At 34.3% G+C, this 19,072-nt stretch overlaps 1 protein-coding gene across 1 annotated transcript in view; it reads left to right on the forward strand.

The window, feature by feature from the left end:
* pav (kinesin family member pavarotti) overlaps positions 1–19,072 on the forward strand; it is a 222,903-nt gene that overhangs the window by 111,652 nt on the left and 92,179 nt on the right. The window contains exons 12-13 of the mRNA XM_090412700.1: positions 5,537–5,601; positions 13,995–14,094. Of these exons, the coding sequence (XP_090268826.1) occupies positions 5,537–5,601; positions 13,995–14,094 (165 nt within the window). The remainder of the gene's footprint in view (positions 1–5,536; positions 5,602–13,994; positions 14,095–19,072) is intronic.

Consider the following 19,072-nt stretch of genomic DNA (forward strand, 5'->3'; position numbering starts at 1 on the left):
TGCTGATATAATTAAAAAAGGTCTTAAACTGGCCAGTAATTTAGGCAATTATTTTGCCCCACATGATCCAAATGAAGAACGTGCTGGGAAGTTTTCACGTGAGCTTAAGTTGTTAATGTTTTCATAGAGAGAATTATATCGTGACTTATATAAAGCATCGACAGTGATTAATAACTGAGTTCATGCCTAAAACTACTGAAACAACCAGTGGTACTTTTGTTCAAGACATAAGAATAATTCCACAAGTTGAGGTGGAAGTCGATGACGATAATACCATTACTATTACAGTCTCACAAAAATGAAAGCTTTCGCATTTATTGTCAGAAACGGATAGCAAATAACATAATTTTTTTATAGAATCCTTAGCAAACAACTGAACTGAATATGTTTTTTTTTAAAGTTATTAAAATTCATTATATGTATGTGTGTTCTTCATGGAATGTAAATAAAAATCTTATGATCCTAACAAATTTAATGTTTATTTTTTTCATTATTTTGCTTATATTTCAGGTTTGGAACCAATCTTCACTTTTTCTATGGAGTCAGTAGTTCTTTTTACGCGTAATTTTTAGAAACGTATCTATCACATAAAAAGAGGTTTAGGTGTAGTTAACAAATACAATGGCTCTTGTAGCGTTAGTTGTTTTTGCTATGCTTCCAAACAATCTGTCAGTAGCATGTATAGAAGAACTTATGAACTTTGAATCATATTATGTCATATCAGTGGCTTGTCTGTTCATGATATAAATTAAAAAAAAAAAAAATTACCTAAAATGCATAAGAAGATCCTTAAAAATGAAAGGACCAAAAAATGGTCGGAAGGATGATAAGAAGATCTTGACAGGTTACACGTATGACACTATGCCGAGAGATTTCTGTCAACAAATTTTTTCCAAAACATTGTTACTAGGTCTCCTATACTGTCAAATCTTATATTTTGATCTTCTAAGACTTCTAACTTGCATGCCATCACACACTTATTTTGTTAACCTATTTTCTGTTTTTTGTATTAACCAAACTTGGATAAGCTTTCCTCTCACATTCTTGAATGCTAACAGTGCTGAGTTTCTTTTTTAATGATTGTCATTGATGCCATCTGTCTACTTTTCAAATTTTTCTCAAGACTCTGAATACTTAGACCACATTTCTGGTCTCTAGGTATTTGGAGAGTTCTAAACCAACTCTCAGCAAGCACTATCCTTATATACTGCTACTTGAGTATTCTAATTCTTAGCTATTTCCATCTTCACTAAAAAATGTACTTTAAACAGTTCAAGTACTTCACTTGTTCTATAGGTTCTCCATTGAAAGTGAAGATAATGATTTCCATGTTGTTTTTGTAGTATTTTTCTCTTTTTTATTGCTAATTTTCATACTACCAGATTTGTTATCTTTAAATTTAAAATTTGATTAAGAACAGTATATTTCTAAATTTCTAAGAAAAATTGAATAACCATCTCTGTACACTTCTGAATTAGTATATTCAAAAAATGTTGTGAACTCCTAAAATTAAGTAATTAAAAGAAAAATAAAATTACTTCATCATCATCAAATTCCCGACATGTACCCTCAAGAGGTGTACAGGATATTATGATAGTACTACATTAAAAATTACAACATTACTAACTTCCTATCAACAATTTTCCTCCAAATCAATCTGTTATCTGTTACTCCAACATTATCAGATCTTATATTTCTGTCTTCTAAGGCACTTTTTACTGTATCAGTCCAACTATATCTTGGTCTTCCTCTGAGTCTTTTTCATGCCAACCTGGCAGAGAAAAATTGTTTTGCTGATCTCTCCTTTCTCATTCTGTTTAAGTGACCATACCACCTGAGATTAGCTCTGTTGCTAGCAATGCCAAGTTCTTTCCTAATATCCTTGTTTTTAATATGATATTGCCATTGATGCCATTTGTTCACACCCCTAATCTTTCTCTGGACTCGCATATCCGTGGTTTCTAGTGTTAGGTCAAGTGTTTTATTTCTAACTCAGCTCTCCGATCCATAAGTTAAAATTGGTTTGAACATTGGTTATACGGCTAATTTAGTTTTGACTAATTTCTCTCTTATTCATATAAATTTATTCAGTTGACTTCCTACCATACCAGCTTTGTTGATTCTCTTGTCTATTTCCATACTTAATTTACCATCCTCACTAAAAATTGTGCCAAAGTAGCTGAAATGTTTTACTTGTTCTGTAGGTTCTCCATTCACAATGCAGTTGATATATTCAATGTTTCTGCCTATTTTCATTGTCTTTGTCTTGTTATTGCTGATTTTCATACCAAATTTATTACAACAGTTATTCAGTTTAGTCGGAATCTTGCAGACGTACTAGATTTATTTAAAAGTATAACATTATCTGCATAAAGTAAAGAGCTAAGATTTAACATCTCCAATTTTGATATTTGGTTTAATATAGCTTTCTTTCATAATGTGATCCATATAGATAATGAATAACAGAAGTTATTCTGATTTCTGATTTAATATCAGACCATCTTGTATTTCCTTCCATTCTAACTGCTGGCTTACAACTCAAATAAAGACTAAGTATTGCTTGATATAATGCTCCATTGACATCATATAACTGTAGCGTTTTGAATACTTTTTCTCTTGGCACCTTGTCATATGCCTTATTTACAAAACTATATACAGATCTTTGTTATATGCCCATGATTTCTCAACTATTTGTCGTAAAGTGAAGATCTGATTCTGACAGCCTCTATTTGGCCTGAATGCAGCTTTTTTTTTGTTTTCACTAATCTTCCCTTCTACAATTTTTCTCAACCGTTTCTCAAGTATACTTGCATAAATCTTATCAGGAACCCTCTGCAGGGAAATACCTCTGCAGTTCTCACATTCAGTTTTATTTCCCTTTATATATATATATACAGGGTGTTCGGGATAAATTTGACATATTTATAATTAATTATATTTTTCCGTAAGTTACATGTATTAACACACACTTCTCTTCATTTAAAAGTTTGGACCCTTCTTCATTCATATACAAGATGTCAGAAAGGATGGATAGCTGGAACCCACCTGAATCATGGAAGAGAATAACTTGTATCATGATGATTCGTGCCCGCCATCAAAATAAGGATATTACGACTGCTGCCCAATGCTCCCTGAATACAGTAAAAACAATCAGGCATGAACTAGAGACTTGCAATAGTGACTACGAGGATGTAGCAAGAAGAAAGATCCCTAGCAGACGATCTGATTGCGTTCGTACAGCAGAATTCCTCGCAAATCTGCAGGAACAGGTGTTGAAGAACCCTGGCATTGGAATTCGGGCTTTGTTCGTGGAGTTGCTAACTGTAGTCAAGCCCTGGATAACAAGGGTAGCCAATGGTAGGCCGTATGTATGGCAGCAGGATTCGGCCCCTTGCCACACCTCTGGGAAAAGTCAAAAATGGTTGTCTGAAAATTTCTACGACTTCACCAGTCCAAATGTTTGGCCTCCAAACTCCCCAGACCTTAACCCCATGGATTATTTTGTATGGGGCGCAGTTGAAAAAGACACCAATCGCACTTCCAGTAATACAAAAGCCCAGTTAATGAATAAAATTAAAACAGTTTTTGCGGCCCTTCCCAGGGAGACTGTAGCATCAGCTTGTTCGAGGTTCCGAAGCAGAATTGAAGCTGTGATCGATGCTAATGGTGGTTATTTTGAGTAAATCTTGTTGATAGTATTGTAATTAACTCTGCCTGTAATGTTTTTTTGTCAATTCATTAAATTTAATAGATACAAAGAAGATTTTCTTTTTCCTTACGAAACTGTCAAATTTATCCCGAACACCCTGTATATGTATATATATATATATGGGTACTCTGAGAACTCTACTCCAATCATCTGGAATTCGTCCATGTCGAGGCTTTCTGAACTATGCAGTGCAGCCATTGGAAGATTTTTATACCTCCATACTTGAGCATTTCTGGTCAGATGTCATCTACTTCTGCTGCCTTTTCACATTTCAGGCTTTTGATGGCTTTTTCTACTTCAAGTGTGAATATGTATTCTTCATTGCATACCTGGTCAGTGTTTTTTACCACTATGCTGTCACTGATTATTTCATTTAGCAATTTTTCGAAGTAATTACTCCATACATCAAGGATATCTTTTTTTCACCAGTTTTCATGTCACCCCTATCATCTCTAATTCCTTTTACAGCACTCCTTCCTCCATTTCTGAGCTTTTTCAACAACCTCCAGAATATTTTGGACTTTTTTCATATTTATTTTCTATGTTCTTACCCAAGTCTTCTAATGCCTTTTATTTAGCTTTGTTAGATTTGTTTTCTCTAACAGTAAATGAAAAAAACTAAGTCCAATGCCCAAGATTCAGAAATATAATGAATAGCACTTACGTTATGTTCTGAATCTTGGGTGTTAGACTTAGCGTCTTTCATTTACTCTTAATTTTAATTCATACCAGCAAAGCTCTATGTTTGGTTTCTGGACTTGTAAAAAATAAATCTTTAAAAAAATTGAAAAATTCTTAGCTCACCGTGGTACAAATGTACCATAGGTTTGCAAATAACCTTTTGTTATTTGTAGCAACCTTTTGTTAGTTGTAGCAGCAACAACAAAAAAAGTCTTTGGGTGCACATTTACAAGGGTGGCATTCTACCATAATCAAAATTTTCTTGAAATCTTCAATATTGTAATTTTGTGATTATATTAAAAATGACTACATCAGTAGGAAAAGTTTTTTTATTTTTTAATGAAAAACTTAGAGCCAATTCTTTGCTGAAGTCAAGAATATATTGACTTGAACAAGTTCTCTGATCAGTGTTGTTAGGAGTTCAGTTGTAAATTACTATACAAACTGGCCAGACGAACACACACACATAATTAACAGGCATATATTTTTGCTTCTGCCATAAATCCAAATAACAACTGCATCAGTATTCATCACGTATGAATATTGCTATTTTGGTGATTGGTATTTTTAGTCAGGTTTGTATATTTTCATTTTTCTGTAACATTGGTGCAGAAGGTGAGTGATGTATGTTTTGTTTTGTCGCTGTCTAGCCATATAAGCACCAGTAATAAATTCACTCTGAAATCTAACAATTAACAGGTTATTATTATTATGTATAAAATCAATGAACACATTGCATTTATCTAGACACAGCTGAGGTGAATTTGTTAAACTAAAAGTTTTAATGAAATATATGCTGGTAAGATGATTTGTTCATATAATTTGTTAATATTGCTTTTCATCATGCTTAACAAACTGTTTTTAATCCAGAATTCAAGATACTTGATTTTTTCTTTTAAACATCTTCATTTGAGGTTTCTGCAAAAGTTGCACCTAAATTGTGTTTTCATTACATTTAATTTATAATCTTATATGGAGTCTTAAATGAAACTACTTCTAGTTTCACTAACACAGTCATTCTGTGCATACATTTAAATTTCGTTACAGTTTAAAAAATTTAGTTGAAATGCTTAAATTGTTATAATTAATATTTAAATCTGTTATATTAGAAAAAAAAAAGTTAAAATGCTTTAATTGATTTTATAGTTGATACCAAACAACTATTACCACCGACAGTCTACACATTAGGCCCTTCTTTTCCAGATTTTGATGTAAGTATGCTTTTTCAAAAACATTCTTAAATAACTTGGATATTTTAATTTTTAGACCTGTTTTACATGAATTTGTTTTAGTTAGTTTTTATGAGAAAATGTCAAAAGCTTCCTAGCATTCAAAGATAACATATAAAGAACATTTTCAGGAAAACCATCAAAACCCTGTAAATTAGGACACACAAGCTACTAACCTATAAAGGGCCAGCAAAGCTTCTGCTGGTTTTATAATGAGTTTGCAATATTTAGAATCAAAAGTTTGTTTAGGTAACCATTCATCTTTGTAAAACTAAAAAACACATTATGCATAAGAGCAATGATTGTTTAACAGCATTCAGCAAAGGCCATCTGACTATGCTTGCTTTTGGATTTCAGAGAAAGGACTTCTACCCCCTCCTTCTTTCTGAAAGTCATGCTTTTGGTGGCCTTAAAAGGAAGCAGGCTGAGAAAACTCATCACAGTTTTCTAGGCATAAAAGTATTGCATTATATTAGCTGATTGAAAGTGGTATTAGGAATAGGAAGTAAATATATTACAGTCATTTCACTATAGCAAGCACCATTGTAAAGAAATATAGTGAATTTACTTATAATAATACCAAAAAAGTCCTGCTGAAAGTTATAACATCACTATTATGCTAAAGAAAATTCATTAGACTACAGTGAACTTTACAGTCTAACAAACTATTTCTTTGGTCATATGAATTTGTTATAATGAAAGTTGACTAATAAATCATAACAGATTATGTAGCCATGGGAAGGCATATATGACAAGGAAGAAAGAAACAGATTTCAATTTTTTGATCCATGCATAGCTCTCAGTCTGATTGCTGCTCACTATAGCAAACTGTAGGGACCTTAAAGAAATGGTTATGATGGACAGTGTTATAGTGAATTTCAGCATAGCATTGATTATGGGGCTTATGGTAAGAGTTAGCTGTGTATTTAGACAGTTTCTGTATTTCTGTTTTGTGTGTGTGTGTGTGTGTGTGTGTGTGTGTGTGTGTGTGTGTGTGTGTGTGTTCTGAATAGGCTCAGTTGTCATTAACAGCTGAGATCTAACTCTAGAATCTAGATAGGTTAGCAAGTCATATAAAGAGATGACAAATTTTTCCTTAGAGAAACTTGCGTTTTTTACATCCTACAAAACAGACAAACCAATCTGTATACACAGTTTACAAGCAAAATTACATCACCACCAATAGCAATATATTGGTTTAATAAAATGGAGTGGTAGCTAACCATTATATCATCATACACTAAATAAATAACATCAGTTATTTATTTAGTGTATGATGATTGAGGATTGCAGAGTAGAAACTGATATATACTTTTCTTACAGTATTTGTTTTAAACCCGAATAGTTTGATTCAAACTTCACACTGTTATTTTTAGCATTTAGTGTAAGGATTATAATATAAAAATACCAATGGTGTAGGTGAGATAACTTTGAGAGATATGTTTGCTGCTTACTCTTCCCCACTTATTGTATTACCTGATTTCTAACATTTGTGACATTTAATCTGTAACATGTTACTGAATTGTAATGGGATTCACCAGATTCTCTCTATGTTCTATATCCTTTCTCCCTCCCCTTCACCTCTCTCCCTCTAATAGTATATAAGACCACAATTGTATATGCATTAAGCTGTTTTTATCTGATATAACTTTCTTCTTAGAAGAAAGACAAAATCATTACAAGAACAGCAATGGACATACCAAAGAAGATGTGAAGAATAAAATAAGCTGTTTTTGGTTGGGGGGGGGGGAAGTGTGTTGAGAATAAAACTTCTATAAAGTAGAACATTGAAACATTTTGCAGAAGGAGAGGATGAGAAGTAGGTTCAGCAGATTTGTTTACAGTTGTATTGTGAATAGATGGTAAGCAGTTTCTGCTTACGATGTTAGAGAAAAGTGGAAGAATGAGGAGTGCCAATTTGGTGGAAAATGCTCATGGAATTGCCTATAGGGTTGGAAGTTTTTTGTCCTTGGTTAGACTATAAATTATATATTTAGTTTACTCCTTTATTCAAGTGTAAGCAAACAAAGTTTGCGCCTGGACCATCTTCAGGACTGAGGCAACTCATGGCAAAGGTGGACAAACTTCACATGCCTTAATATCCCATAATGCAAAGCACATCTCCTTGCAGACATGTATAATGCTATGCATTATGGAGAGGATCACTGCCCAGTCCAGTTTCAACCTTTATTGAGATCTCTTCAGTGGGAACCAGACCCAGAGGTGTTACCAAGGTTGAAGCAATGCAGAAGTCATATTTATATATATGAGTTGCCAAAAGGTGTCACACCTTATTAATAAATTACTCTGGACTAGAGAATGATGTTGGAAGTATTTTTCATTTGGTTAGACTATAAATTATATATTTGGTTTAATCCTGTATCCTTCTAACTTCTGCAGTGCTTCAACCTTGGTATCACCTCTGGGTCTGGCTCCCACTGAAGAGACCTTAATAAAGGTCGAAACCTGTCTGGGTAGTGACCCTTCTCGTAATGCGTAGCATTATACATCTCCACAAGGAGATGTGCTTTGCATTATAAAATACTAAGGCAAGTGATGTGAATTTTGTTCACCTTTGCCACGAGTTGACCCAGTCCTGGAGATACTTCAGGTGCAAACTTTGTTTGCTTACACTTGGATAAAGGATTCAACTAAATATATTATTTAATTGCGTATAGTAAAGATATAAGGCAGAATTGTATCTGTGGGATAGTAGTCATAGTGAGTGAAAGTGCCACGTCCTCTTTTGGACTACATCAAGAATTTAGTCTTGTATCTATGCTGAAAGCAGCTGAACAGGTAAGAATTAACGTCTCGAATAAAAAAGGTAAATGAGCATTTTGGGGTTGGGAAAGGCTTTGGATGTGCAAAGAAAAAGAATTGAAAGTAAGGAGATGTAAATTACCATCTTTTTGGTTATTTTAAAGCATTGAAGTTAACTAGGTTGTCCTTGCCCTGCTTCAGAATGCAGAGATCAATAGTTTAAAGCACAAGAAGATCTTGAATCTTGGCATATTCAATGTTTGGATATTCCTCCTTAGGCAGAATGAACAGGATCATGAAGTTAGTGAAGGAAAGTCATTTGTACAGGAGAAAGAAAATAGGTGAACGCATAGAGCCCTGAGTCACTCCTGCATATTTTGGAAAATCTGAAGAGAGGAAGCCGTCTATGATGCAACAAATGGTAAGAAATGAAATTAGCCACTGATGACCAACCATAGGCAGCAATTTGTTGAGTAGGGTTTCTAGATTATCCAACTCTTACCCATTTGTGGCATTAATATACAATAGCGTTATATTTATGTTCTTTTTTTTATTTCTTACTCTGCTTTGTCTTTGTTTTCTTTATTTATAATTTGGGAATGTAGGACCCTATTTCTACTATATTTTATTTCCCATTCTTTGTTGTCTAACAAATTTATTTGTTTTACGACTGCACCAGTTAGACTACATATTGGGTGCAAGATTATAAAATTTTAAACCAAAGACAAAACAAATATCATTTATATTTTCCACTTATATCAATCCTTACCTTAAATTAGTTGTGGCTTAATTATAAATCACATAAATTTCTATCTTATGCAGGTTCAAATTTTTTAGGATAGTGCATTGACAGAATCAGTCCAATGTGTGTTGTTCACAAACCATTTAATTAAGTCAAAGGAATTATTTACAGAATAATTCACACTCACATATGTATATAATATCATTACAATTCTCTTGCTGGTCTCAATTCTTTCAAATCTAACCTTAGTTCTGAGCTAATTTACAATCTAGCATAACATTAACCGAATATAAGGCATACCTTGTTTAAGCCTAATTCAGCATTAATATACTGTTAGATCTTGAATGATGGTCTATCAAGAATAGAACTGCACCATTCAAGATTTAACAAGAACAACAATATCAAGCAAAAGCACACTTGTATTCTTGGCAAAACAAATATAATATGTGAAAATGCAGATGTTAACTTTGCTTAAGAAGGGAATTAAAATATAAAGGAAGAAATTGAATCCTAAATTAAAATGAAATCGAAGAAGGAAATAAGTATTAGATTGTACTATGTTTAAAGTATTGTCTAAAATAGATGGAAATATTAAACCTTCAAAAACATCAATATTAAACTATGCCATGTAAAGAAATCGCATATTGTTTTGCGAATGAAAGTTCAAAGATTGCAGTTTGACCACCAAAGATGATGTAATGAACAATGAGTAGACATTCGTGGATGCTATAGAAGAGTTTAAAAATGAACTCAAAAGGCTCGAGACTCTCTCTCTCTCTTGGCTCCTTCTACGTTTCTGGTTTTGGTTCTCGGTCGCGTGTGCCCTCCACGTGGGTTACTGGCTTGTAGTTCCAAAGCAGGTCAGCATGGCTGATATCCGATAAGACGGCATAGCGGCAACGGGTTTCCAGTTGCTGAGTGGCATGAATCAAAGAAGTTTAGCACGAGATGACGGCAGTGTTTCGAGTTTTGGCCATCGGTTGGATCAGGCAGCAAAGGATTCCTCTTGAAGGTAAATTATGTTAAAGGCAGCAACGCGAAAAGTTCATAAGCTCAGAAGAAAGAAGGGACAAATTCAGGATGAGCATGTGACTCCACGTGGCAGCAAATCATCGTGAAGAGGGACAATCCATAACAAAGAACAGACAGAAGGATCAAGAAATCGTCTAACAAGGTGGTAACGTACAAAGTCTTCATTTTATGTATTATCTATTAGTGACGAATGTGTAAAATGGACAGAGATTAGAAAAGAAGATAGTGAGAATTTAGAGACAGCTTCCTGTGTTATGTTGATTCAATTTGTCTGGTTGTCTACATTCATAGATTGTCTAAACCCAAGTTAATGTGTATGGGCCGTTAGTAGCAGTAATTAAGTTTGATATTGAGAGCCATGTTTGTGATTTAGATGAATCATGAGTGTGTATAAATAACTTGTCTGTTTGATTACCTCTGCCTTGCTTTACCTGTATTTTAGTATTGATCTTGATTAGCTTTGAATATACGTGTTAGTCATATTGGACTAGTAGTCTGAAAGCATGAGAGCATGCAACACTTAGTTGAATGTGAATTGATCTTTGTTAGCAAGTTTTATTTAGAATTTTGAAGTGGTGTTTTATGATGAATGTGTACTTATTTAATCTAGAGATGTAAGATTAGGGTATTTTGATAATTAGAATGTTCCTTATTGTTTAGCTAGTGAATTAGAATTTTGATATGACATACCTTTGATGTGTGGAAGCTTATTGTATGTAATTTTGATAATTAATAAACATGTTTTTTCTATGTAAGTCTGAGTCTATCTGAGCGTGAGACTGAAAATATCGAACCTATGTTTAGAGGAAAAAGGGGAAATTTAAGATTGTCAAGGCCATGACTGTATACTGAGAACTCTGAAATTTACTTACCTACTTAAACTAGATAAAGTATTACTTGATTTCTGAGAAGATTTCTTTGAATAAGAATTTCTATCCTAGAGCTCTGGCTGATGCAGCAGAAACAAATAAATTTTGTCAGAGCTCAAAAACGGGAAATGGTCCCAGAAGGTCAGTTTAGAGGTTATATCTCAGTAGACACAAAGGAGAACAATGGAGTTGAATTGTAGGAGAAAACGACAATATAACAATACATTATCTCACAAACAAACACTTGACATACATTCTTGTTCGGCACGCTGTCTTTAACATAAACCTTTTGTTCACACATAAGTCTTATCTTTCTTTCTGTCTGTCTGTCAGCTAATTCCTGATTTTCTCACTAAATTTCTTCCTTTCCTGAGTCATCGATTGGTCCTTGCTATATTATAAAGACAAATTTCCTCCTCGACGACTTGCTTTATATATATGCTTGGACTTCCCTTGTATGCACGTCTCTTGAAAATAGTCACGTATTGACCTTCGGACATGCCGACATCATTCTGTGCACGTCTTTGGAATTCTCTATCCATGGCAATTCTTAGAATTCTTCACTATGGTCAATACGTGACCATAGTTGAAGAATTTTGGACATGATGACATTCTTCATGCTTCTTTGGAAATTTCCATCTATGACAATTCCTGGAATTCTTCACTATTTCTATAATTAGACATACTGATTTAACATGAGTTAATATCGTTACATGGTGAACATCGTGATCCATGTCATTTTAACAAAGGCTCATGACAAGATTATTACAAAATTACCATTTCTCTAAGTACATTCTCCTAAACAAAAAACATGTAAAAACAAACATGATAAATTAAAAAGTCACATATGAGAGATTGTACAATAGGTTTACAACCTTCTGTTAGTGGGATTCATGTTTAAGTGACCTGTATTCATTTATCATTTACTATAGAAAATTTACTAAGGAAAGAAAAAAGGGGAGGGATCAGTCTACAGATAACGTAACAGATGTATATTACATGAAGTAAGGCATGGTCCAGCATCAGGTGCCTCAGGTTTGCCCATACTTACTAAAGTGAGTCTTTGAGGCAAAGAGTTGTTCAGCATATTAAAAAAATATGAATGTGAACACAACAGTGGGACTGGATGGCACATCAGCCCATGTACTACAGGAGTGTGCAAGAGAATTGGCATTGCGTCTGATGAAGTTGTTCAATCTAAGTCTCATCTCTTGCAGTGTTCCAAGGGACTGGAAGGAGGATAAGATAGTACCAATACATAAAGGTGGCTCCAAGACAGAGGTAGCAAACTACAGACCAATTAATATATCAGGAGTGGTTGTTAAAGTATTGGAAAAGTTGGTGAAAAGTGAAATACAACCGTGGGTTGATAGGGATGCGATACTCTATAGTGGGCAGCATGGCTTTGTAAAGGATTAGGTCCTGTCTCGGTAACTTATTCACATTTTATAATAAAGTGACAGCAGAATTGGATAAAGGTAATGGCTACCATGATACAGCTTAACTTTGTCAAGGTATTTGACAGAATAACACATATAAAACTTACAAAAACTGGAAAGGATGTGACTAGTAGCATGGATAGCGCCTCCGTAGCGCAATTGGAAGAAAGAGACGGTACATTGCATCCTTCGATTGGAAAAGGCCTAAGTTCAATTCTCGTCGTGCCGGGAGGAATCTTTATATGGACGTTTTTTTAATAATAATAATAATAATAGGGAGATGGACTGAAACTAGAGTAGTATATAGTGGAGTGGAGCCTAGGAGAATGATGGTGACTAGTGGAGTACCTCAAAGTTTACTAGTTCACTACTCTTTAATTTCTATATCAATGACAGAGAGAAAGATTTAAGAGGGAATATTCAGTTGTTGCTGATGATGCAAAACTGGGGAGAGCAATAGTTGATAAAGGCAATGTAGATATCCTGCAGGATGATTGTCAATTTATATTATGTGGATTTCTCTAGGATTTTGCTTTACTGTTTCAGCCAATTTCTCTTTCCTCACTACACTCATTATCTTCTTAGTCTGCAGTCTGCACCTTATACTCCTGCTGTTGAGGGATACCCTGTTCTTCATCTCCTTCATAACATCCTCTTTGTCAGGAGCTCCTGCATAATTCCATGATTCAAGGAATTATGCAGGAATTAATGGGAACCAAAAGAGCGCTCATGGAAGACCTTATAAAGAGAGTGCAAGATGGCATGATCATATTCAGAGGATCAGCAGGGAAAATATCTCTAGACATATACTGGAAGGAAAATCAGAGGGAAGAAGATGATCTTCTAGTAGACCAAGAACTTATTGGGTTGATGATTTAAAGAAATAGCTGGATAATGAGCTATTATGAGATAAAAAGGATGGGAGAGAAATGGACAGGCTGGCATACCATGATTACTCACCTCCAAATTGGAGAAACTACTTAAGAAGAACCTTAAGAATACAATCTGATATTGCTATAGGTAACTGGTTTTAAATAAAGTCCCAGGTGATTTGATTTTGCTCTCTCTCTCTCTCTTCCTTCAATTCAACACATCACCAGTCGTTTCCTTAATTTATCACTGTTCCTCTGTAATTTGGAACATTGTTTGTTCTGTGAAGCTTGTACCTGTCTAGCCACTCCTCACATCAAAACCATGTGATCACTCTCCACTTGGTGGCCATCATAGTAACATCTGTTATCACTGTATGAGATGACGAGGATAGTAAATATTACTCTTGTGTCCTGGTTGTTTCAACTACATGCGGCATTAAGGTAATTGTCCCTAATTAGCTCAATTAATTCAGTCTCCTTAAAAACAAACAGTGGAAGTTTAGGGTTGAAGCTTTTATAGTTAATTTTTTAAATATAGACAATAGAGATATCAGAATAATCAATTTATATACATGCATGTATGTGTATGTATATATGTATGTACATTTGTCTTGTTTTGAAAATCTGTTTCCTACTTATTTCTTTTTAATTGAATTAGTTTGAAGGAGATGAAAGGAATTCTATAGAAGTCTTTGTCAAATTTTTGTCAGAGAGATTAGCTCGAAGAGAGAGACTTATAAGGGATCTGGCAGCAAAACGTAAGTAATATGAAAAAAGTGAATTTCTTAAACATTGTACTAGCTTTATTAGTAATAAGAAACATGGAAGATTTAAGGTGTTCATATGAAGTAGGTATATAAGGAAATGTCTTTTTTTAGATGCAGATGGATTTAAAAAATAGTGAATTATGTAATGTGTACTCCAGTTGATCAAATGATCCATTGGAGTACACCTTGAAGATTTAATAACAATCCCACCTATTAACTTAAGAAACTGCATGTAAATAGAGTGCTCTGACTGTGTAGGGCTTGTCTCTGAAGAAGGCCATATCTTCAGAAGTGACCTTTCCCAGCAACTGAGGCCTCCTATAAATGGAGCACTCTCTCACACGAGGTGATGAAACTCGTCTAATTACAACAACTTTGAGGGAAAAAAAACATGTAACCACAGTTATTTATTTTTTTATTTCATATCCGAACACAAGTGGTATAGTAGTAATTGGTACAACATTATTTACAACAAATTAGGATACATTACAAATGAGATCAGCTTAAATTTAAAAGGTAAAATATGAAGGAAAAAGAAACTGCATGTAAATTATATGCAATAAATATGGTCAGATGTTCCTCCAGTATCTTGCACAATCAACTGCTTTTTCTTTGCAGGATAAAGGTCATCTTTTGTGCAAGGCGATTAAAGAAGGGGTCAAGAAAGAAGGTGTTCCATGAACTGGGTTGCCCCCCACTCACAATTATCTGGTCCAGTGAGGTAGCCCCATTTGATGAGGTTTTGTTTGCAACATCTTATTGTTCATAGTCTGAGGCTTTTACAAGTATTCCAGTCCAAGTGGACACCATGTTCAAGATGTTTAGCTGTTGGAATACCAGTATTATTCTCAGGGTATAGTGCAAACCATTGTTGAAGTCTTGTTTTTGGAGGATTTTTAGGTGGTTTAACAGTTGCTACAAAGTTATCAGTATCTTAGTCTTGGGCACTGTAGTCTGGCCAAAAAGTGAGTGGCTCTCATCATTCATTTGTTTGCTTCTTTCATCAGCTGAGAATGCAAATCTTTGAATTGAAGGGGTGCAATTCCAGCCAAAGTAGACAGATCTCTTAATGGTGTTGGTTTCAGGCATCCCTTAATTAAGTGGCAGTTTTCATTCAATGCTGGGTCAAGTTTTTTTCAACATGGCAGGATCTGGCCCATAGAGGGCGGGCATATTCAGCAGAAGAATAGCAAAGGGTCAAGGCAGAAGATCTCAGTGTGCTAGGGTCTGCACCCCATTTGGAGGAAGTAAGCTTTCTTTGTATATTGTTTCTATCTTGCATTAACTTTTGCCTTTGTTTTTTCTGTGTGTGTTTTATATGAAAGAGTGCAATCAAGAATAACACCAAGGTAGACTGGATTCCAGGAATCTTTTATATAAGAGCCTTTCCAAGAAATCTGTAGCTTGTTGTTGGCTTGTGAAGGTGGAAAAGGCCAGTCTGGGTTTTCAAGAGGTTTGGTTTTAATTGATTATTGTTATAATATGTGGTTAGACTATTTAAGGCAAGTGATAGAGTAGTTTCTATGAACTTGAAATTATTTGATTGAGTAGCTGTGGAAAGGTCATCAGCATAGATAAAAATATCTAGTTACTGGAAAGATGAGATCATCGATGTAGATGTTGAAAAGTAATGATATGTAACCACAGTGCAGGAGATAAAAGAATTAAGTGAGCCATAATGAACAAACTTTTTTTTTTGTCATAAAACATCTTCATTGTACTAGGGAAGAACAATGGAAAATGACTGCAATGGATTGCAAATACATTCTGCAAGAGATCTTTTAGATGTAGTTACACATCTGTTAGGTTTAAAACTATAACATTATTAGAAACTTGGTGGGGGGACACTATTTAAATACTATTGCAAATCGCAATTTCCTAAATTTTAAGAATAGATAAACCATTGTTGTGTTAAGATTCACATATAATAGGGTTTCGAAACTTTCTTTGAACAAATGCTCAAAGTTGAAAATTATGAATCACAACTTTGAAAAACTGATAAGTTTCTAGTTTCTATTAGTGTTATAGTACACATGCAACTGCATCTAAAAGTAGTAAACCATTGTTACAGCATATAGTTGCATTTAAATTTCCCATTGTTTTTCTTTTACACACATTGAAGATGTTTATCATACACAATATGAAACATCTATTTGTTGATAATGTTCAGTTAAATTATTTAATTTTTTTTGGAAATCCTCACATATCTCCCTTCTACCCCTCTACATTATAAGTTTAATTACCCTATATCTCTACACTTTCAGCACTCTTATGTGTAGCTGACTTGATGACCCAGAGTATATTGGACCTGAGTGGATGTGAGTAACAAACATAACCTATCATAAATAAAGACTTATACTTGCATTCATCTAAGGCATAGGTGGCCAACAGCAGGCCTGTGGGCCGCATGTGGCCCATAACGTCATTTTGTGTGGCCCACGGCAGGATAAAAACTATATTAAATTATATGTATTACCAACTTAGCTATTAGTTTCAACAGATTTTCTGATTGATATACTAGTTATATTCATTATTTCTGATGACGGAAACAATTTATATTCTCAACACGGAATCAAAATTACTTTAAAAAGATTACTCAATTTATAAAATCTACTGCTTCTCTGTGTGAGTTGTAGTAGTGAGAGTGGTAGATTTCTATGTGCTCCATTGTAACGCATCATTGAAAGTCACTTGCTTTGCTCTGGTTACAGTGATCAGTTTCAGAGACTCAGTTTCACAGTTAACAATGTTATTGTTGCAGTTCATGTCCCCTGGTCAGTTACTTCAGCTTTTGTGTACTATGAGTAAGAAACGTAAGATCTGTAAAGAAAACAGGTCATTTCAGGAGAAATGGGAAAATGAATTTCTGTTTATAAACAATAACGACAACAAACCACAGTGCTTTGTGTGTTTGCAAATATTGTCTGTGCACAAGGAATATAACCTCAAATGCCACTACATACAACACCATGCATCTAAATACCAAGAATACATTGGATAGGTACGTACTAAAATTGCACATAAGTTCTGTCTAAAAGTGTGCGGCCTGTGATGCTACCACTCATCATATATTGGTCCTCTTACAGAATGAAGTTGGTCACACCTGATCTAAGGGAAAGAAATTTTACAGGTAACGTTTACTTTATACTAAATGCGGTTGTAGGAATGCTATTGAAGATCAAAATGTAAGGGTGGATCAGATCAGAGACCATCGAAGCAAGTTATTAACCAAAAACTAGTCATGAAATCATACTTATTACAGATCGTAATAATAGTTAGTGATATTTGGTACATCTCTTGATATATGTATCCAAAAATAATACAGCAATATTTATAATTAAAAAAAAGTTAATTGTAGATGTACATAAAGTATATCACATTTGATAATTATCAACCCTGAATTAAACAAATTCAAATTATACAATACTTATTTCTGTTCTGTTACCATATTGAAATTAATATTATGAAGTTAATCCATAAGCTTCTGTACTTATTTTCTATGTTATATGAAATTCCACAGTACAAAATTGATATTGAATAATTTCTGGAATAAGAGCCTCTATAGCTCAGTTGGTATAGACTAAGCCCTTTGGTCAGAAAGACCTAGGTTCAATTCCTGTCCATGGCTTGAAGAACCTTTATCTTGTCTCTTTCGACTAAACATTAGTTAGATGGTCTCATATTGAAGTAGGGGTTTTTTCCCACCTGGAAACTCTGGTTTTTCATTCCCCAGAACAGGCAAACCAGTCCCAAGAACACATGCATCCACAGACATGGGACACACTGGCAGTCATTGGGCTAACCACCTTATCCTTGAGTTATGATTGCAGTTATGAAGTCCAAGAATACTTGGAAAGGTCATAGGTGTTTAAGTGCCTGTTAGGAACTGATAGGATAGGATAATTTCTGGAATATGGAAGTATAAATAACATAAACTACATTCAACTCCCCCCTCTCTCAAAAAAAAAAAAGTGGATGGTTTCAGTAAAACACGGTAGTTTGGATTTATATGCACAATATATATAGAAAAACATGAGTATGGAATGAACAAGTTTCTCTAGTTTAACAGTTCTGTCTGTAGAAAGCTTCTACATTCTAAGATGACATGTTTTTAGATAAATAAAAAGTTTAATAAAATAAACAAATATAATCCTACAAAGACATTATATTTCTGAAATAATTGATAATGTTCAATTAAAGTATTTAATTTAACTTTTTTAATTCCCTATTTCAAATCCTCTATATATAATGTCTTGAACCTGTGGGAAGATATTACAATCAACAATAATATAGTCAATGACTTTCTTATTATTTCTTGTCTTGTCTGCATGTGAATTTGTGCATATCTTTTGTGTTGGAATAGACTGCTTGGGAAGAAGTTGATGGATACCTCATGGGCATTGTGCTGTATGAGTCATGTGCTTGTAGCTGGTATAAATTGAAGGAATATGATGCTCCCAAGTCAGTGCAACTGTGTCCAGTTGAAATGGCTGTAAGAAGGAAACTGACAAAGTTTGAAAGAAGCGTTATGATAGAATGCCATGTAGCAGGCCCATCTGTTGTTGGAAATTTTCTACTTGGTTATACTATAAATTAAAGATATACCAAGAAAATTATATACTTGGTTTAATCCTTTATCCAAGTGTAAGCAAACAAAGTTTGCACCTGAAGTATTTTCACGACTGGGGCAACTCATGTGAGGGATGTCCAGAAAGTAAGTTCTGTTTTTAAATATTTTCATACTGCAGCACTGCGATCACAGTGGTGCACATGCGTGCTGAGTTTGTTGATTCCTTAGCAAGGCATTGGTGCCATTTTTCAGACATTCTTGCAGTGCATATGCTTCTTGGTGTGTGTTTATAATGTCTAAGAAAATCAAATCGCTCGTCGCATGTGAAATTAGGTCAGTTATTCGTTTCTTGAATACGAGGAACGTTAAAGCAGCTGAAATACATCGGCAAATTATTGA

The sequence above is a fragment of the Typopeltis vanoorti genome, chromosome 23 (assembly GCF_054136105.1).
Source record: "Typopeltis vanoorti isolate ZY-2024b chromosome 23, IOZ_Tvanoo_1.0, whole genome shotgun sequence".
Classification (NCBI taxonomy): domain Eukaryota; kingdom Metazoa; phylum Arthropoda; class Arachnida; order Uropygi; family Thelyphonidae; genus Typopeltis; species Typopeltis vanoorti.